Genomic DNA, 22,097 nt, shown 5'->3' with positions numbered 1-22,097 from the left:
GGTGAAAATTAAAACATTATACACAAGTTATGGTCATGTTTATCCATGTATATAATATGCAAGGTGAATATATGTAGAGAGTTGGCATTTGTAATCCATAAGCTCTTTTTACTTCTTTTTTAGCATTTACTTTACTCTGTATTATGACTGACTGGTTCTTTCCATTAGATTCCAAAACCCACAAGGGCAGAGTCATCTCTACTCTCCTAACACAGATCCATTCTGTATACAGTAGACATTTCGTAAATGTTGAGTTGAACCACATAAGAAAATGTATTACTTTAAAACATCCAAAACAGGGTTCTGTTTTAAGACACCAGCCATTATGTTTTGTGCTGGCTTACAAAAGGACAAAGACATACTAAAATCTATTCATCTTTTATTGAGTACTTACTATGTGAATATCAGAATACTATTTTAAGTTTTATTTTAGCTTTTGTTTTAGTTTCAGCTTTGAGTAAAGTTTGCTACTTCTATTTTCTTATATATAAAAAGGGAAGACATCAGTACTTTTCTCATGGACTCTAAGGGAACAGTACGCTACTGGCTTGCTATACACTGTATATAGCCTGCAGCACCCCTGCCCTGAAAGCTGCCACCTCACTAAGCAAAGCACGGGATGAAAGCAGTAGGACCCAATCTGAGAATAATCAAGACTGCTTCCACCATGGATTATGGCACTGCTTACCTCAGTCACTACCGAAAACTCAAGTCTTTCTGGATCATCTATTTTCAACTAAATTCTCATCCCAATACTGATCAACCGTATTTCCCCTGATCTGAATTAAATCCCCACCTGTGTCCTCCATCTCAGACCTTTCCAATCCATTCTTTTGGACTTATATTTTATGATTTGCAGGCTTCTATAGTCTTAACAGCTCCTCTCTTGCCTTAACTGAAATCCAGCTAGTCTGAAATATTCTATTTCCTCTGCAGCCGGTCAACAAACTTTCCTCCTCTGAGGCAAACACAGTCTGGCTATGCAACCTTCTTTCTGCACTTTTTGCTATCACCTGTTGACCACGTTCCTTAACTCACTGAAAGCTCTGGCACCTTCTTCATAGTCCTCTCATTCACATGGGTGACATGCAATGCCACAGCCTCTCAATTCTTGCCCTTCCTCAGTGACCTGTTCCTCTACTTCAGTATCATACCTTGAACCTTGTCATCAACACTCTATTCTCTGATTATCTGCCTTTCCCAACTTATTTCAATTAAAATGCCAACCTATTAATCTATTACTTTCTCACCACCCTATCTTGTTCTCAGACTCTTCCTATCTTCACTTTTTACTTAAGCCACAGCCCATCATTATAATTACTTTAGAGGTCATGGTCCATCATTATAATCACTACCTTGCAAATATTTTAAAACCCTCTCTCTCCTTTTTGAACTTACTCAAACTCAAACCCTGAATGAATTCAACCTTCTACTTTCTCATTCCTTGTACCTTAACAGTTGAAAATTACTGCAGGGAAAATCTGACAACTTAGGTAGATTAGTGTCACTTTAGATGAACTAGTAGATCCAAGTGGGCAATCTAATGTTGTCCAGCATTCTTAGCCATATTTCTACTCTCTGAAAGCTCTCCCTTTCTTTCTCCTCAAGTCTTTCCTTTCTTCACTGTTAGCCAGTGACCTCAACCTTATACTCTGAGAAAACAAACCAACAGTGGATTAACTCTATTATTCTTTCACAAAATCTAAAATCTATCTATAGTTTACATCCAACTTTTGTTCCTCTTCTGCTACAACAAAGGAAATGTTCTTGTTTTTATAAAAGGCGAATTCCTTAGCTCACACTCAAAATCCCAATTCTTTTCATCTTTCTTAAAGAATTATCTTCTTTGGTTATGAACTCTCTGTCCCTGCCTCAACAATCTCTCCTCTATTGGATTCACCAATTTAATCTAACCTGGTGTTCTCAAATGTTTGTGGTCACAGGATCCCTTTTCACATCGAAAATTATTGAGAAACCAAAAAAAAAGCTTCTGTTTATGTGAATTATAGGTGTTGATATTTACCATATTATAAGTTAAAGCAAATTTTAAAAGTAATTTACTTTGAAATAAAAGTAAAATTTTTATGGAAAAAAAGACTATTTTCAAAAAAGTAGTGAAAAGAGTGACCTTGTTTCATATTTTTGCAAATCATTTTAATATCTGGCTTAATAGAAGACATCTGGATTCAGATACCTATGTGAGCATTTATTCTGTGGGACTATATTGTTTTAGATTAAGCATATGAAAACTGTCCCCATACAGATATGCAGTTAGAAAACAGATGTACTCAAGTCATTTTTTTCAGATACCTGTGGATATTATTCTTTGATAATATACTAAATTTGACAAGGTTATGCATAATATGGGTTTTGAAATCATATCAAAGAACTTTTTGTACTCTGTTATATGAAATCTATTGGTTTATTTTACACTTTGAATCCATGTTTTTACCCGTGCATGAGTTTGTAACATCATGCATCAGTCATTTGGAAATACTGGTTCACCAAGTTATAAAGAATTTTCAAATATGAAAAAAAGTCTTGGGCTTCCCTGGTGGTGCAGTGGTTGGGGGTCTGCCTGCTGATGCAGGGGACACGGGTTCGTGCCCCGGTCTGGGAGGATCCCACATGCCACGGAACGGCTGGGCCTGTGAGCCATGGCTGCTGAGCCTGCGCGTCCGGAGCCTGTGCTCCGCAATGGAAGAGGCCACAACAGTGAGAGGCCCGCGTACCGCAAAAAAAAAAAAAAAAAAAAAAAAAAAAAAATCTTGGGAAGCTGTCAAGCTCAAGGTGGTATATACAAGTTTTCCAAAATTCTGATTTTTGCATGAAACCTCAATTTTATCATCACCAACAAATGCTGTTAGTTGTTTTCCTTAAGGTGACAAGTTTTACTTCATTAATTTTCAAGGAAAAAAGTATGAATAAACACAGTTTGTCTCTCATGTTTTCAAGTAGAAAAAGTGTTCCAAAAAGAAAGCAAGCTGTTCAGCTTACAACTCAACAACTGCCTAAGAGCTTCCCCTCAAGACAACCACCAAAGTGCTTTATGCAGACTTCCCATTTTGTCATACAGAATGTTAAAAAAGCTACATACATACTTCAAGCAACAAGATTTAATAAAGTTAATAGTTTTTAATACTTCATAAAGAACAACCTTCAATAAGCCTGGCTTTTTTTTTTTGCTTTAAACTTCAAATGTGTGGTGTTGAAAAATGCAGAGATAGCAGTTTTGTGCCACTGCCTTGACTTACGCTAAGTCAACAGCAGTTGACCCACCATTACTTTGGTACCACAAGTGCAAATGTCAAAACAATAAAAAGGCAAAAATGACTTAGTGTGAAAATAGTTTTGATCTCCTGAAAGAACCACGTACATTTAAGCCATCACCATCTTTTGCCTGGATGACTATAAGAGTTCTATAACTAATCTCCCCGCACTCACTCATCCAATTCCCTCTGTCCTGTTGCCAGACTGATTTTTCTTGGATCTCATTATCTGCTATTTAAAACTCTTCAAAGGCTTCTAATTGTTCTTAGAAACAAATTCCTTATAATAGCTGATAAGGCTCTATATAATTTAGCCCCTGCCTACACTTCAAATTCTTTTATCCCCTCCCCTGATTCATTAAATTCCATTCACACCAAGTCATCTTTTATTTCCCTGAAAAATGACCCTGTACAAAGAGAGCACTTCCCCTGTTCCTTCCCACAGCATGCTATTTATCAAACTCAAACATCACTGTTTTCAAGAAACCTGCTTGACCACCCAATCCAAAGGAGGTTCCCCTCTAGTTGTTCTCTTGGTTTCCTTTGAAGGACTCCTAGCATTTGCAAAGAGTTGTTTACCTGTCTTTTGTGTCCCCATCCCCAATGGAGCACAAACTTCATAAAAGGCAGGGAGCACTTCAATCTCATTCTATACATAGTGGATATGCTAAATATTTGTTGAATCAATGGATACATTTCTCAAGTATTTATATTAACTGATCATTCTAATGTGTTTAGTTATAGAATACTATATTAATCAGCCTGTTCTCAAAATTGAAATTCTGACTACTTTAATGAAATTATATTGTGTCTTACATTAAAAAAAAAAAAAAAAAAGACTCTGGCTTTCACCTTCCTATTTAAGATTCTTGAACTTACCATGTGTGGCTTCTTGGTAACCAGGTATCTTTGCCGACTTTTTCAATGCAAAATTTTTGAGGCCCATTACTTCCTAAATCAGGAAAATAAGACAAAATTTATCTGGTCTTTTAAACATTTTGGTTTTGATAACTAGTCAAATAATAGAACATGTCACATAGTCAACCTGAATGATACAGAATAAACTACAATGTAAGTTACTTCTGCCTAGAGAAGCTTCTTATTGCTGCAAAGATCCAGCAATAAGAATTACAAAGTGGAAAGATAAGTATTTCTACAGAATCTTGCTCCCTTCACAAAGCAATGGCCAACCAGGCTTTGTGAGCCGATTTTCATTTTTGTCTTACAAGTGTATTCGATATTAACCATTAATTTGTCTTTCTTCTGGTAGATGCCCTACATAAAGCACAGAAGAATAATCCTTAGGTTCAAGTCTGTTGTATGTCTAAACGCCATTATTATCCCAAAATTATCTACAGAGAAACTGCATTTACCCATGAGCTCAGCAAATCCTCCTAGAGGTAAACGGCAGGTTCCAGTGACAAACTGCAGTAGTCGCATTCTTACTTCATTGTCTGTCTCTTTCACAAACTGTGTAACAAAATCAAATTTACTTTAATATAAAATAAATAATAGATTATCTTCAATAGTGAAAATAGTAGAGCCTTATTCTTAAATTTCTTCTGGAAACTTAAGAATTTAACTTGAAGAAGAAGAAATTTAACACAAACTAGTTTTAAAATATATGTGGTAAGTGGCTGCAGCATTCATCATTTATTCAGGCTAGGCACTATGCTCAGTACACTATCAATCTTACTTCACTTAATCCTCACAATCACAGCATAGGTTGGCCACTATTGTTATTATTATATCCATCTTACAGAGAGGAAATGGAGGCCTAGAAAGGTTGTCATTTGTCCACAGTCAGACCACTGACCAGGGCAGATGTTGTGGCTGGACTACACTATTACAGCTATCACCTGTTGAGGGCTCCTGCCATGTGCTGTGCCATATGCTTTTTGTGTATTTGGCCCTTACAACAATATTATGAGATAGCTACTATCATTAGCATCCGCACTATACATATAAGAAAATGGAGGCCTGGAGAGGTGAGATAATTTGTCCTTCTCAAACTGCTAATAAGTAGCAGAACTAACATTTGAACTCAGGTCTGGTTGAGCTCTAAACCACTGTTATCCTGACCTGAGCCACCTACCCTTCTCCACTGTAAGCTACCAAAGATGAACAAATACTTCCCAACTGCCACTTTCAATAGTTTGTGGTATTTTCTTCCACTAAACACCATTTTCCCAACTCTCTTCTTCACACTTGAAAACCTAAAGTATGAATTCTTCTAAAAGTATATCTAGTTCACAGACTATCTCTTTTCAAAGTGGACATAAATGGGTAATGTGAAATACTGATCTGAATTGGTCTGAGTATCTTACAACAGAAGGCAAGGAACTTAGGGAACAGTCTGAGAGTAGAAATGTATCTTAAAAACAGGGACTAAACTTTAGCTAACAATAGGAAAAAATGTTGTGCTAATTATGACCAAAAATGTTTCTGCACAGAATTGTGCTGAGGCAACATATTTCATCAAGACAAAGAAATTCAGCTGATTACCAGGTCTGGCATAAACCTCACCACTGTCCCTGAAACAAACCCAATTCAGAAAACAAAACTATTCATTTGGATTTACAAAACCCAAGGCTTAAGCTCCTCGGGTATATAAATACAAAGTCCAAAGGGAAAGTCAGGGAACAAAAGGAGTAAAGAAGCTGGTAGTGAGCCTAAAAGGGAAGATTACAGATACCTGCACATATTCTGTATGTGATGTAATTCTGCTGTTTTAGGCTTGAAAATAGGGTTATTCTTACCTTTTTGTTTATTTCTTTATTTTTTTTTACAATAGATAATACATGCACATAGTGTGGAACTCAAAGGCAGGAGAAGGGCACAGCAGGAAGAGCAGCCCACACGTGCACCTCTGCCTCAATGCCAGCTCTCCTCTGCAACTGCTGCTCGTGCGCCCTCTACCTTTACAGAGGCTGTATTCATACACTAGCAGACACTCTGTTTATAAAGAATATATATTTTCCTTTTAACCAAATACTATACACACCTTTTTTCCCTTAATATTGTATTGAAAAATATTATCCTCCAATATTTTTGTTAATTTGCATTAAGAAAAAGAATGATGACAATGTACAGAATTACATAATGGATATATTACAATTTATTTACTCAGTTCCCCCTGACGGACATTTAGGTGTCTCAAGTCTTCATTAGTGTACCAATAATGTAGCAATAAATACTCTGGTATGAGCCATTTTGCATATGTGAAGTGTATCCATAGGATAAATTTCTAGAAGTGTCCACACTTCTTTAAAGTATGGAGCAATAAACATATGACATATCCTTATGAAAAGTTGCAACCTTTGGAAAATCTTTCTATAGTAACAGAAAAACCCTGGCTTTTCACCTGAAAGTGAAACAGTTAAGCACAAGTACACCAGATGTTCAGTTACTAAGTTGCTCAAATGAGTCTCAATCAGTAAATTTATGTGGATAATATTCCTGGCCTAGAGATTTTAAATTTCAAACAACACACAAACACAAACAAAAGAAAGCAGAGGGAGAGAGAGAGAGAGTGAGTGAGTGAGAAAGAGAGAGAGAGAGAGAGAGAAAGGGAAAGGAGAGAGAGGAAAGAAGAGTCATTCCTGGACATTATCCTCTAGATTGTTCTAACTCCCTGGCATATTATCACCTTTAGAGGAATTAAGTATCTGCATTGACTTTCTCATTAAAAACATACTTCCTCATTTACTTCTAGAATTAAGTGGAATTTATAGAATGCTTTCATACTACTAGAAAAAAATGTTATACCTACAACTATTACCATTAAACTATTATTTAAAGAAGATAGTCATTTATTCTTTCATTTGGGAAAAAAGCAATGGAAAATCCTTTAACAAGTATTCACACTATCCACTTCCGACTTAAAACTCAAAGACTAAATACCATGTCTAAAAGCAGTCTCAACTTTAAAGTGAACTGTTTTCAAACCCCCGTTTCATTAGAAAACATTTTCTTTGAGTACTTGGATTCAAAAAGATAAAAGCAAATACCTGCCAAAACCAGATGATTTGCTTGCTGTTTCTGGTATAATGTCGATACACAGTGTTTCTCTGCCAATCTGCTAAGTCAACCTCCTGCATGCCACACAACATGACCTGGGAAAGGAGCACAGTATCAGATCACAGTAAAGATTTACTGAAGAGAGTAACCATATGACTGAAATCTGCTAATGCCCAGCTATGCACATGCATAATTATGTAAACAGCTATGTGTACATCAAATAAAGGTCACAGTAAGCAAATCCAACAAAATTTGTGGCAATTTAACGTGCAGAGTTCTATGGTACTTTATCTTGCCCATATTTACTGAACTTAAATTGAAAACATTTAAAGTAACTATTCATCAAGAAAAATATCAGCTGTGTGCCAAAACAAGCTCTTTTACTATAAATATATCCCAAATTAGATATACAAATTACAAATAAATTTCTAGCTCTTCTTTTTTTTAAATCTATGCTACCTTATCTATTTAAAATTAAAAATATACTAACCTCTTGTTATTCATCTATCCAGGCTTTGGGAATAAAATATTCTACATATGTGAAATTTTCAAATAACTCCAGTTTATTATATATGGGATGAAAACTATTTTTGGCATAATAAAATAAAAAGTATAATACTTAATTTATTTCTCATAAGTCAACTATGATCTATAATTTACATAAAATAAAATGTGCATATTTTAAGTACAGAGTTAGATGCTTTGACAGATGTATACACCTGTGTAACCACTACCATAATCAAGAGGTAGAATATTTCCATTGTGTCCCTTGTCACAGTTAAAACCACCATCCTTATCTTTGGCTCTAGGTGATCAACGATTTCACCATAGACTAGATTTTTGAGAATATGAGACAATACTACACATATCCCCTCTCTCTTCTGTTTTCTTTTCCCACTTAGCACAATGTTTATGAGATTCATCCATGTTGTTGTGGGTACCAGTACTTCTTTCATATTGCTGAGTGGTATTTCATTATATAAATATACAACAATTTATTTATCCATTCCCTTGTTGATGGACATTTAGGTTACTTCAAATTTTTGATTTTGATGAATAAAGTTGTGATGAACACTTAATGGAAAAGGCTTTGTGTGAAAATATACTTCATTTCCACATGAGTAAACACCTACTAGTGGAACTGCTAAGGCATACGGCTGATGGATATTTAACACTGTAAGAAACTACCAACAGTATCCCAAAGTGGTAATTCATTTAGTTTGAATTTGCAATTCCCCAATGAATAGTGAGCATCGAATGTTTACGTGCCATCAGTAAGCTTCTTGGGCTTCCCTGGTGGTGCAGTGGTTAAGAATCCTCCTGCCAATGCAGGGGACATGGGTTCGAGCTCTGGTCTGGGAAGATCCCACGTGCCGTGGAGCAACTAAACCCGTGCGCCACAACTACTGAGCCTGCGCTCTAGAGCCCGTTCTCCACAACAACAGAAACCACTGCAATGAGAAGCCTGCGAACCGCAACGAAGAGTAGCCCCCGCTCGCCGCAATTAGAGAAAGCCCGCACGCAGCAACGAAGACCCAACACAGCCAAAAATAAATAAATAAATTTATTAAAAAAAGAAAAAAAGTACATAGCTTCTTTTGTAAAGTGAGTCTTTACTCACTTTAAAAAAATTGTCTTTTTACTGAGTTACAAGTTTTTAATATATTCTAGATACAAGACCTTTGTATCAAGAGTTTCTCTCAGTGTGTAGGTTGCCTTTTCATTTACTTAACAGCATCTTTGGACAGGAAGTTTTTCGTTTTGATGAAGTCCAACATCCTTTGTGGATGTGGGTGGTCTACTGCTTTACTGTGTTCTTCCTAAGACACTTGTGTCTACACTAAGATTTTTCTATGTTTTCTTTTTAGCTTTCATATTTATGTTTACGATTTATTTTAAATTAATCTTTGTTTATGAGCTGAAGTAGGGGTTAAGATTAATTTTCTTCCATATGAATATCGAGTTGATCCAGCATCACTTGTTTAAAAGACTTCCCCTTTCTCCATCAAACTATATTACTTTTGATGAAAACCAATCGACAATATACATATGGGTCTACTTCTGGACTCTCTAAGTGTTCCAACTGATCTCTTTGTCTATCCTTGCACAAATACCACACTATCTTAATTACTATGGCTTTATAATAATTCTTGAAATCTGGTAGTTAACATCCTACAAGCTTGTCCTTTTTCAAAATTGTTTTGGCTAATCTAGACCCTTTGCATTTCCTTGTAATTTTAGAACTAGCCTGTCAATTTCTATAGAAAATTCTGCTGGGATGTTGACTGGGATTGTGTTGAATATACAGCTCAATTTAGAGAAAACTGACATATTTACAGTATTGAGTCTTCCAATACATAACATGGTATATCTCTCCACTTACTAAAGTCTTCTTTAATTTTTCTGAGCAATGTTTTAAGTTTTTAGTGTAGAGTTCCTACAGGCCTTTGGCTAAATTTGCTCATTTTTTTGATGCTTAGGAAGTGAAACTTTGAAATTTCAATTTCTAAATGTTTGCTGCTAGCATATAGAAGATATACAATTGATTTTTAAAATCACTGACCTTGTACCCTACAGTCTTATTAAATTCACTATTATTTCTAGTAGTTTTTTGGTAGGTCCCTTAGGATTTTCTAAGTCGACAATCATGTTATCATCTGTGAATAAAGGCAGTTTTACTTCTTTTCAATCTTTTTGCTTCTACTTTTGCCTTACTGCATTGGCTCAGGAACCGGTACAATGTAGAACAGAAGTGGTGAGAGTGGACATCTTTGCCTTGTTCCCAATCTCAATGAGAAATATTCAAGGTATCACCGTTAAGAATGATGTTAGGGTTTATCTTTTTTGTTGATGCCCTTTATCAAACTGAGGAAGTTGCCTTCTATTCCTAGTGTGATGAGAGTTTTTTTTATAAAGAATGACTGTTTTATCTTCTTAAAGTTAAAACAGATTTTAACCTGTAAAAAGGGGCATGGTACGATTATGAATAACCATTATTTTGGATAATGGTGTGAATATCCCTTATTGTGGTATTATTCATGGCTAAGAGAGGAATGGGAGTAAAAGAAAGAACAAGAGGAGAAAAGTCAAGGCAAAGCAAAACAAAACAACACAAATGTCCATTTTCTCACAGCTCTGTACTATGAGCTAAAGGTAAATCAGTAATCATAAGGGCTTTAGTCTCCTTCTCTGTGTAAGGAAATTATCTCATGGCCAAACTATTTCACAAGGCTCTATGTAGACTGTAAATGCTGCCAAGGGTGATACAAAGTATGCACCTATTAACATCCTTCTTGATTTACTGTTTCAGTTTCATCTCAGCTCTAATGTCAGGCTCTTGCCGTAACATCCCTCTTTCACTGAGTGGGCCTCTGAAGCAGGAGTTCTTAATTGGGGGTATGGAATATTTTAGGTATATGCATTTTGAGTATACAGAGTTTTTAAATTTTCTTCAGATTCTTAATGAAGTCAGTGATTTAAAATATGATCAATACTACTCTAAAAAGTAGCTTCCATTCTACTAATGCATTTCTGCTAGTTTGTGTAAGCAAACTATTAAGAGATGTTAACCAGGTTTACAGAGTCTACATGTAATTCAGGCTCAGAGTCCTGATTTTCATATACTTCCCATGTCAGAGTTTCTAGAAGGCTAATTCCTACACAGGGATATTACTGTATAAAGTTTAAAATGCTAATTTTTCATATGTACATTTGATTACATGAACAAACCAAGTTTCTTTTTTTTTTTATAATTCTACAGCATTTCTATTGATTGACTGATTGACTGATTTGCTGTGTTGGGTCTTCATTTCTATGCGAGGGCTTTCTCTAGTTGCGGCAAGCGGGTGCCACTCTTCATTGCGGCGCGCGGACCTCTCACTGTTGCGGCCTCTCTTTTTGCGGAGCACAGGCTCCAGACGCGCAGGCTCAGTAGCCGTGGCTCACGGGACCAGTTGCTCCGTGGCATGTGGGATCTTCCCAGACCAGGGCTCGAACCCGTGTCCCCTGCACCGGCAGGCAGACTCTCAACCACTGCGCCACCAGGGAAGCCCCCCAAGTTTCTTAATAGAGGACCAAAGGTGGCTGAAGTTAAACTACTGCCCCCCAAAGAAGGTGGGGGGAAATGCAAGCACCTTCCTAACGCCCTGCCTGTGTTCTAATCTACGTGGAGAAGACTTGGAGAATTCACAATAACTAATCATTAGGGAAATACAAATCAAAACCACAGTGAGCTATCATCTCACATCCATTAGAATGGCTATTATTAAAAACAAAAACAGAAAATAACAAGTATAGGCAAAGATGTGGAAAAGTTGGAAGCCTCACATACTTTTGGTGGGAATGTAAAATGGTGCTGCCGCTATGGAAAACAGTGTGGCAGTTCCTCAAAAAGTTAACTAGAGAATTACCATATGATCCAGCAATCCCACTCCTGGGTATATATGCAAAAGAACTGAAAGCAGGGTCTCAAAGTGATATTTGTACACCCATGTTCATAGCAGCATTATTCACAATAGCCAAAAGGTGGAAGCAACCCAAAGATCCATTGACTGATGAATGGATAAACCAAATGTGGTATATACATACAACTGAATATTACTCAGTCTTAAAAATGACAGAAATTCTTACATATGCTACAATATGGATGAACCATGAGGACATTATGGTAACTGAAATAAGCCAGCCACAATAAGACAAATACTGTATGGTTTCACTTATATGAGGTAACAAGAGTTAGTCAAACTCAGAAACAGAAAGTAAAATGGTAGTTGTCTGGGGCTAGGGAGGAAGAGGAAATGGGGAGTTAATAGGTATAGAGTTTCAGTTCTGCAAAATGAAAAAGTTCTGGAGATTGGTTGCACAATAATGTGAATATACTTAACATTACTGAACTGTACACTTAAAAACGTTCAAGATGGTAAATTTTATGTTATGTGTATTTCATCACCAAAACAAAAAAAAAAGGAAAGAAAAGAAAGAAAAAAAGCATTTCTGATATATTGTACTTTTAACAATTCTAAAGTACAGTTAAGACCACTAAGAACTCATGACTTAGAAATCTAATCTTTGGGGTAACTTGCTACTAAACCAGGAGTTCCCCAAATTATTAATAAGGTTGCACTCACTCTTTAGGAGCCCTAACAGTTGGCACTGATTGATGATTCTGTGCTTATGACATCAGCACATTCTGGAGAACTTAAGACCTTTACCCAATGCTGGGATTTTAGTATCCCCTGAACATTTGGATGAATGAGAGAGGATTGAAGATTGTGCCACATGATTTTAAAACTTGTGGACATTCTTTTATAAAAGTGTAACAACAGTCCCTCCTCCCATTAACATTCCCTATAATAGCATAATAAAAGATCCTAACCTCCAATTCTTTTTCATCAAAGTACTGCAGCCACTGAAGGGGAACAACCTCATTAAAACCATCCAGGAAAGCTTTGGTCTGTTCTTGTACTCCTCGAGAAAAACGCCACTCTGTCATTAAACTGAAAATAAAGATGGTATTTAAAAATAGGTAATTTGTATGTGAGGTAAAAGGCTAAAAACACAGAGTACTTCTTAACCATCATTAAAAAAGAAAATGAAGAAAATCAGTATGCTGTATGAATCGTAGAATTCAAGAGAACACAGTTTCAAAACAGAAGTTGTGATGAGCACTATTAAGTTAAAAAGGGAAAGTGAGATGGAATAGGAAATGAGCATTAGAGTGCTTAGGCAGGTGTGACTCCAGGCTTGGTTTTGCTACTATCGAACAGAGCACCTCTGTCTCATCTAGAAATGAAGAGGTTGCATGGGCTTTGTAAATTCCTTTTTTAGCACCAATGTTCTCTGATTTTTGATCGGGACAATGGTAGGATGCATAGAGCAGGTGGCAGTGGGAAAGTGAAGGTCATCATACATACTCTTATTTCAAGAACACTGGTACTGTTGAGAAGAACTTAAATGTATGTCAGAGGCAAGGGAACTGGGTTTCTTTTGTTTTGTTTTTTTTACTACATTTGATTTTTGAGTGGTGTCAGAGCATGTTTATAAATTGAGAGGAAGACTGAGAGAAAAATGGTTAAAAAGGATAAGTGAAAGAGGGAATGAATGTGGAACATCTTCCCAGAGGCGCAAACAAGGGATAAATGTAAGGGTATAGATAGTTCTAACATGCTCTAGTAGTTACAAAAATTAAGGTCAATCAGGTAATCACCTTACCCAATATATTCATCTTTATTCTCCTCCGTCACCAGGATATTGGAACCTCCCAACTTCAGGTCATGTGAAGTTACTTTTCCCAAAATCTCCATGTCAACAGAAAAGTACATTTCTAAGCCACATTCTTCAATGTTGTTGTCTCTGGGTGATATAAATATATACAACTACTAATTAACAAAATATGTAAAACTGATTTCAAGAAAATACCTTATTGAAAGATAAATCTTCAAACCTTATCCAGATAAGGGAGTTATAAAATTCAGTATCAATAGATTCCAAATCCTTAATAGTCAGTTTTTTACTTAGCATACGCTTGTAGAAGGGTAAAGAGAAACCAGTATCAATGAACTTTCCATGAAAAAGTGCCTGCCAAGAAAAACAAAAAATGTTATTTAAAAAATTACTAAGTAACAATTTTCTTATTCAGAGCACAATGATAACACAGAAATCATGAGGCTTTACAGGCAAAAAAAAGGAATAAGTAATCAGCATAAATCATGAAAACTAAAATATTATATAAAATGCTAAGTATGAAAAACAAATTTACAGAGTTAAAACAGTATCTCTTTAACTGAGGTCAAACACTTAGCTCTATCATGTCCTATCAAAAACTGTAAAAGAGGATGATAATGGAGCTTTATCAAACCCCCACTCTTTCTGTTTCATGAATTACATTAACCCCACTGGATGGAGAAATGAAGGCATCTCAGGGCCCCCGTGCATGCACCTGGAAAGACCCCACCCCCGCTTTCTTATCCCACAGTTGCCTGAGAGATCTTCAAGACTAACCCCGTCGTGCCTTCACTCCTATTCACAAGAGTCAAAGCAGGAAGTCCCAGACCCGCAGTACCTTGACTCTCACCACCATCTGCCTGTCCACTTTGATATCTGATTCCATGTCTCTCATCTCCCCAAACTCTCAAAACCATCTACTGTGTTTTGCCCTCTGAAGCTCATGATCCATCATATTAGCAAAACCCCCCACATCCTCCACTCATTCTTTGAAGATCCTTTAGCATCTTGTTCTAACACAAATCTGGCATTTTTCTGAGGATCCTGCTTCCTTTCAAATCCTCTCAGAGGGATGGCTGTTTCTCTCCTATCCTCCTTCATGTCACCAGGCCTAGGAGTGGGGTGCGTGTTGCTTCTCGTTACTAATGTCACCTCCCTAACCCGCCCCAGCTTTCAATTTCAAGCCCATGCCACCCCACTGCCTTGGTGGCTCACCAGCCCCCACCTCCTTGCTGCAGTCATCCTTAGGTCTCCGGGTTTCTCCCTGTGTTTTTCTACATGACCACCATCATTTTGAAGATTTCAACATCTACACTGATGATTCTTTTACTACCCTGGAGTTATAGTCCTTTCCATGATCTTAGCCTCTAACTTAGCTAACCATTCTCAACACCACACCCCAGACACTGTGATTAGCGCTAGCTGCAATCCTGCAGTTCCAAACACCTAATTTTCCAGCTCACTGCCCTTAGTAGTAACACCATCAATGTCTGATTCCACTGGGATCTAAAAAAATCAGGGAACCTGTTACCTTATCACTCTCTCTCTCAGCCCCCTCGTGAAGTTCTCTTTCCCCTTACTCAGGTTAGATTCCACCTTCAATCATTAAAATTACTGCCTTGTACCTTCAAATCCTGTCTCCCTGGTGTAAAAATACAATACATCAATACCTTTGTATTTCTGGCAAAATCCAAAGCCTAGCTAAATACAACTGTCCACCCACTCCATGCCTATGCCTGGGCAGTGGAAAACGCCAGAAGTGTATATGCAACCATGTGACTGGTTCATGACCAACGCCCTCAAGTGGGAGCCCACTGCATTCAGTCTCCCGCTCTCCCAGATGACTATTTCATTCCTCAAGTACCTCCTCACTCGGAGCAAATGATCTTGGCTTTCTATTTCACTGAGGAAACAGAGCCATCGTAAGAGAACTTTTGTGTGCTCCACCACATCTGCTCACTAATGGCATCTGAATCTATGTACTCTTATTATGGAGAAGCTCTCTATTACTTCTCTGTGCAACTAAACAGATGTCCTCCTTGCTCTCCTATTCAAGGTCATTGCTCCCATATTCCCTATCTCGTTGACCTCCTCAAATTCTTTCTTCTCTTACTTATCATCAGCATATAAATGTTTTATCCTCCTCCTATTCTTGGTTCCTTACGTACTTCTGGTTACTGCCCAACTTCTCTATAATCTTTTACAGCAAGCTTCTTTAAAAAGATCTGCTTGTATTTGTTGTCTCCACTTCTCCTTCCATTCTCTTGTCATTTCACTCCCTCCAACCTTTCCTCTCCACTGCCCCTGAATATCATTCACCTGGCCAAGTCAAACGGTTACTTCTCAGACCTCATCTTGCTCAGCCTACCAGCAGTGGACACATTGACCACTTCTTCCTTCTTGAAACACACTTCCTTCTTCCTCTGTCTTCTGGAAACCGTTCTTATTTGATTCTCCTATCTCCTCCTCTGCCTCAGCTCTTTTGCTGGTTCCTTCTTACCTCCCCAGTTTATGTGTCCTTAAACGTCTTCTCTGTCCACACTTATTCTTTAAATGGTCACACACCATACCTAGATATCCCCACATGGCCAGCCTTGTATATCCAACTACCTATTCTACATCTCCACTTGAGTGTCTGCAGGCATCTTAAACAAACCGAATTCCAATTCTGGACTCCCTCCACCCCCTCCATTTCCTCTGGCCACAGCCCTGCTGTCCTGGGAAACGGCAAGCTGTCTGGTTGCCAGACAGCTTGGTGCCGTACTTGACTCTCCCTCACAACCTGCATCTAAATGGTCAGGAGACCCTGTCGGCTCTACCTGCAGAGTATATCCAGAATCCAAAGCACGCCTCACTACCTCCGCTGCTATACCGTTCAAGTCCAAGCCACTACTGCCACTCACCTGGGTGGCTGCAAGTGGTCTTCCTGCTTCTCCTCTTGCATTCCTCTGCCCTCAACTATAGTCCCTTTCTAAACAGCAGGAAAGTCAGCTTAATAAAACCTAAGTCACATTATGTTACTTAGATTATGTCACTCCCTGCTCAAAACGCTTAAGGGAATTTCCCAAAGATTCCACACACGACCTCTCAACCTCATCTCCTACCGCATTCTCTCTCAGACACTCTGCTCCAGCTATGACATTTTTCATTCAGAAATGTACTTCCACCTAAGACCCATTTTTCTTGCTGTTCCCTATGCCTAGAATATTGTTCTCCAAAATTCCTGCATGATTCAACCCCTTACTTTCTTCTTATTTCTGTTCATGTGTTACCCATCAGAGGCCTCCTCTAATCATATTAAATAAAAGAGCAACACTGTCTTTCCTTCAGTACCTACTTATTTATTCTTTGCCTCCCTCTAACAGAATTTAGATCCCTGAGAACAGGGACTGTGTCTTTTTTTCATGGTTTCATCCCTCTCATACTATGATACCACAGTAGGCACTCAATAAATATTTGCTGAGTGAATGAACAGACAATAAAGTGCAAATAAATAAATACAAACACTTCTCAAGAAGGCCATAGTCCCACAAGACCTTCTGCAAAGCTCTGAAAATTCCAAAAACATTAATCGAGTTCAATTATTTATACAACTCAGATTTTCCTGTTATAGAAAAGTGGTCATACTATAATTAGGCTTAAATGAAAGGACTTTTAAAGACCAAGTGGCTATATCAATAATCTTCATATTCATAATCTTGATTTCACACAGGTACTCAAAAAATAAACTATATATTGATACTCTCTGGGCAAACTTCCTTGGTAAGAAAATTTGTGAACACACATAATCAAGGATAATGCGTATAATTTTTTATAAAGTCCTCTCTAAAATACTTTTGAAATAAGCAAAGTTTAAATAAATAAATAGGCAATGGAAAGTCAGGACTCACCATAGCAATAAAGCGACCAATGAAACAGAAGTATGAGAGATGGTCTGGATTAATGGTTGATGCTGGATTTATCTGCAGACAGTAGTTGTTCTTGCCAGCATACTCAAACAAGCAATACATGGGGTTCAAAACTTCATGTGAAAGCAAGAAAAACCATTCTCTACAAGAAAATAGGTCAACATTATTTTTAGCACCTATACGTATGAATTTAAAAACAGATCTTAAATACATCCATACACACATCATACCTCTGCTCAACAGCCTTTAACAACTCCGCTGTGCAATTCCTTAGCCCTCCATTTAAGTTTCTCTGCAATGTAGCCCTCCATTCCAAGTTACCTGCCAGTTCCTGAGTTGCCAAACTATAAACTTGGTGTTTCTGACATATACTGTGCTTCTTCCTATGCCATATTTTTGTTTGTGTATGAATCCTCCACGTCAACTCAGCCTATGGGGATCCCACTTTCTCTTTCAAGTCCAGCTTAGATCAATTCCACTTTAGCAATTTTTTGAAGCAATTTTCAGTGTATTTCAGTGTCTCAGTCACTGAATACTTTGTGGTAACAACCTCACAATAGTAGTCATTTTTCTGCACTTGACTGGCCCACTTGACCACTACATCCACCAGACTGTAAGCTCCTCAAAAACAAAAGCCATACCTCTATATATTTTTTATATCTTTAACTCTCATAGGCATCCTACAACCTATATGCAATAGATTTTAGTAAATATTTGCTGGTGATACTGAGATACACAGCACTGCTGCTATGGAACAGTTTTAATTTTTTTTTGCCAATGCATTAAAAATGGAACTATAATTTTAAAAGATGAAATCTTTAAATGTGATAGGCATTCTCTAACTTATTACCACCTAGTTTGCCTCATTTTAAAAAGTCCAATATAAAAAACCCAACTAGATAAAAGATTAATAATTTATATTACAAAATAAACTCAATTTGCAAAGACTCTCTTCAACAGCAATTTCTTCTAATGCAGGGTTCCAAACTCAAATGTCTACAGGTATCAGTAAGTGAGTACAAGGGGCTTCCTTCTCTGCATGGGCTGACATTCTCTACTTAGCCACAACCCCCTATTCCTCATTGTATCCCTGATAAAAGTTATCATCAGTCTTAAGGAAGAATTACTTCCGGGCATATAATCATAGTCATTAGACAACTTGGCAGTGGTGGGCAGGAAGTGAAAAAGAGTGTATGCTACCCTACAGAGTAAGAAGCTACTCTGATTCAGTCAATTGATGCCATGTGAGAAGGTGGGGCAAGTGATTTTAAAGATAAGCCAGAAATCTTGATTCACAGGCATAATCTAGTGATTTCCTTTAATGTCGTAAAGTAATGTAAAAAAATTTAAAATCACAATGGGGGGCCATCACTGTGCAGGCTAGATCTGGCCTGGCAGCCTGTTTACAAATGTTTTTCCAAAACTTTTAAAACACAATCTTGGAAACTTACTGAAGGGTAGAGAAGGGAGTCTAAATCAACCGAGAAATGATAAACACCAGTTTATAAAACAAAATCCAGTCCCAACATAAGTAGCTGAACCAAGTCAACTTCGCACTGTAATGAGGCAGAAGTAAGACATGTACCCAGGGAAGAGGACTGAACAGATCTAGTGAGAATGTGTTTAGACACAAAAACTAGAAATAAAATTCCCAGCTGTTGCAGATCACTTTTAGCAAACAGCCCAGAGAAAACTGAGTAAATTCAAAAAAAGAATGACTACAACATGGCCTCTAACCTATACTCTAATGGTAACAAAAAAGAAGGAAAAATTCTAACTAGCAAGAGGCAAAGAGTTCCCTTTCAACATATTCTTCCATATACTCTCAAATGAACTAAAGAGTTACAAGAGGTTGAAAAAATTATTATACGACAAATGAGCTAGCGGAGCCTAGAGAAGAAAACAGTAAAACCACTAACAATGAAAAATCACATTAGAAGCAGCAAAATGTAGGGCAGTACTGCAAACAGTGACATGAGGATAGGCTTCAAAAAAATCAAAACAAAATGAAAAAGCACAAAGATAAAAATGATCAGAGAAAAGATGACAGACATGTAAGACTGACAAAGGAGATTCCACATACCCATGATTGATGTTCCTGAAGAAAAATGGAACAAATGGAACAGAAAAAATATTCAAAGACATAATAGAAGAAAATTTCCCTTAAATTAAGGAAGATCTTAATATGTTTCTAAAAAAAGATATAAAACAATCAACAATGAAATTAATGAACTTCAAAGAAAAGGCTTATGTGGGCACCCAGAGGAAAAAGCTTCCTACAAGGTGCTGGCCTCCCACTTCACAGTGCTTACATTCAATACTAGAAGACAGGAAAACAATGTCTACAGAGTACTGGAGGAACTAGTGTTGTGTGAGAAACTTATATCTAGTGAAGTTGTTGTTTAAATAAAAAAGCAATAGAAAACACATTCTCAAGCATGCAAAACTACAGGAATATGTCACCCTTGTGAACTCCTGACTAAACCAAAACCAATACATGAATCAAAATAAAGAATTTGGGAATAAGAAAATCATGGGGTGGAGTAACTGACTACATACATTATATGCATTAAAACCATCAAAATATAAAATAAAACCCAAACAGTTAAGGTAAAAAAGGGTTCAGATAAGAATGTGACTGTTATAAAGTCAGACACTGTAAAAATAATACCGTATTTCATTTCTAAGATGTACCTTTCTTTTTAATGTCTGAACATTTCTGAAATTGAGATAAATCACAATAGATGTGATATGAATATCCATTGTGACAGGTAGTTTCTTTTCTGAAAAAACTTAATAATGTTTTAGATGAGAAAATATGTTAATACAACCAGCTCTGATAATCCCACACATATACCTCCACCAGTTGTACCTAGTCCCACAACTCTTTTTTAAAAGCCAGCTGTACTAAAATTGTGATTATGTAATTCTGTACACCTGTGAAATATGAGTTCAAACAGAGTTGTTTCTATGAAAAGCAAGTTTAATTCTTTGGAAATATTTAATGAAAGTGTTTTACTAAAAAGTGAATTGCTGTCAAATTAGGTTTGGGCAAAGCAATTGAGGGGAAAAAATTAAATAGAAAGGATTGCCTATTCTTATTGCTTCACAAGTGCCTGTTAACAATATACTTAGTGAATGTGGAAAACTTTATTCTCAAAAGGACTCAGACTGGATTAAAAACACAAACATAAAACCAGCATAAACTGATATAGTAGCAAAGAATAAGAAACAACCTTATGGATGCTGATACATTAATTATGCTATCTCCAGACAATGGAGTATTGTGCAACCATTAATATTAGCTCTATATATGATATGGAAAGATGTCCATGATATACAAAATAACAAAATCAGGCTGCTATACTGTGCATACTGTATGATCAATTCTGTTTAAAAAAACAGCAAATATGTACGATATTACACATATATTCAAATTTATATACAGTTGACCCTTGAAAAACATGCTTTTGAACTTTGCAGGTCCCCTTATATGTGGATTGTTTTCAATAAACATAGTACCTGTCTTTTCATTTTACAAATCTTTAACTAAGTGTGGGGAAATGTTTGTGTTCAATTAGAGATAACAGTGTGTGGAATCAAAAGAACTAGGGTTCGAGTCCAGATTCTATCCAAACTGCTTCAGCTTCCTGCCCTTGGGTGAGTCACTTATCAATTCCTTTGTTTTGTTTTGTTTTTAATTGAAATATAGTTGATTTACAATATTGTGTTAGTTTAAGGTGTACAGCAAAGTGATTCAGTTATATTTTTTTCAGACTATATTCCATTATAGGTTTGTACAAGATACTGAATATAATTTCCTGTGCTATACAGTAAATCCTTGTTGCTTATCTATTTTATGTATAGTAGTTTGTATCTATTAATCCCATACTCCTTTGTTTCTGAAGCAGAGACAGCAGTACACAGATTTTTGACAATGTAGGGGTCAGCATCCCTAACCCCCATGTTTTCAAGGGTCAACCGAATAGGCAGAGAAAATGTACAGGATAACCAACATAATAATAATAATGGTTACTGCTAGACTTATGTGAATATTTCAATTTTTGTTTTTAAAAATAATTTTGGATTGCTGTTGAAAAAATGTATCATTTCAAGAATATATCCACTGCATACAATGGAGATAGTTATTTTAAAGCAGATATGTTTTTTATTTTACCTTGCTAGACCACCATAATCAAGTCCTTCTTCTCCTCTAAATATTACATATAATCGCCTCCTCAAGTCATAGGGTTTTAGTGCCATAATCTAATTAAAAACAAAAACAAGGATATTTAATCACTCACGTATAACACAAGTTTCCTCCAAAACAATTTTATTTTAATTTCATCTGTATTTTCAAAAATTACACATTTCCTTACCTTATACAACGCTTTTAACTCAAGAGATAACTGGTTTGTTCCACAAACTAGCAAAGATGTATCTTACTCTCCTAAGCTTTCTCTGATACACTTTCATAAATCTCTTTCCCCTCTTCTGGTATTAAATGATAGTTCTACTTTGGGTTAGTAGCAGAGAGGAACAGTTTGACACAGAAAAGTTTTTAAGGATAGAAAACATTCCCTCCTCTGTCACTCTCCAAATTTTACCAGAATCTTGTAAAAGGTGACTTATAAGTTTTTTTGGCTAGCAACACTTACTGAGAAGCAAAAGTTATTGC

The 22,097-nt window shown here is 36.7% G+C and overlaps 1 protein-coding gene across 1 annotated transcript in view; it reads right to left on the bottom strand.

The window, feature by feature from the left end:
* The window catches only part of WWP1 (WW domain containing E3 ubiquitin protein ligase 1), a 93,291-nt gene that overhangs the window by 2,496 nt on the left and 68,698 nt on the right, over window positions 1–22,097 (bottom strand). Inside the window, exons 16-23 of the mRNA XM_079722795.1 lie at window positions 21,597–21,685; window positions 17,402–17,561; window positions 13,732–13,865; window positions 13,500–13,640; window positions 12,664–12,784; window positions 7,280–7,384; window positions 4,643–4,739; window positions 4,149–4,221 (exon numbers count right to left, since the gene is read on the bottom strand). Coding sequence (XP_079578921.1) covers window positions 4,149–4,221; window positions 4,643–4,739; window positions 7,280–7,384; window positions 12,664–12,784; window positions 13,500–13,640; window positions 13,732–13,865; window positions 17,402–17,561; window positions 21,597–21,685 — 920 coding nt within the window. The remainder of the gene's footprint in view (window positions 1–4,148; window positions 4,222–4,642; window positions 4,740–7,279; window positions 7,385–12,663; window positions 12,785–13,499; window positions 13,641–13,731; window positions 13,866–17,401; window positions 17,562–21,596; window positions 21,686–22,097) is intronic.

This window comes from Hyperoodon ampullatus, assembly GCF_949752795.1.
Source record: "Hyperoodon ampullatus genome assembly, chromosome: 17".
Taxonomy (NCBI): domain Eukaryota; kingdom Metazoa; phylum Chordata; class Mammalia; order Artiodactyla; family Ziphiidae; genus Hyperoodon; species Hyperoodon ampullatus.
This window is presented reverse-complemented; position numbering and strand designations above follow the sequence as displayed.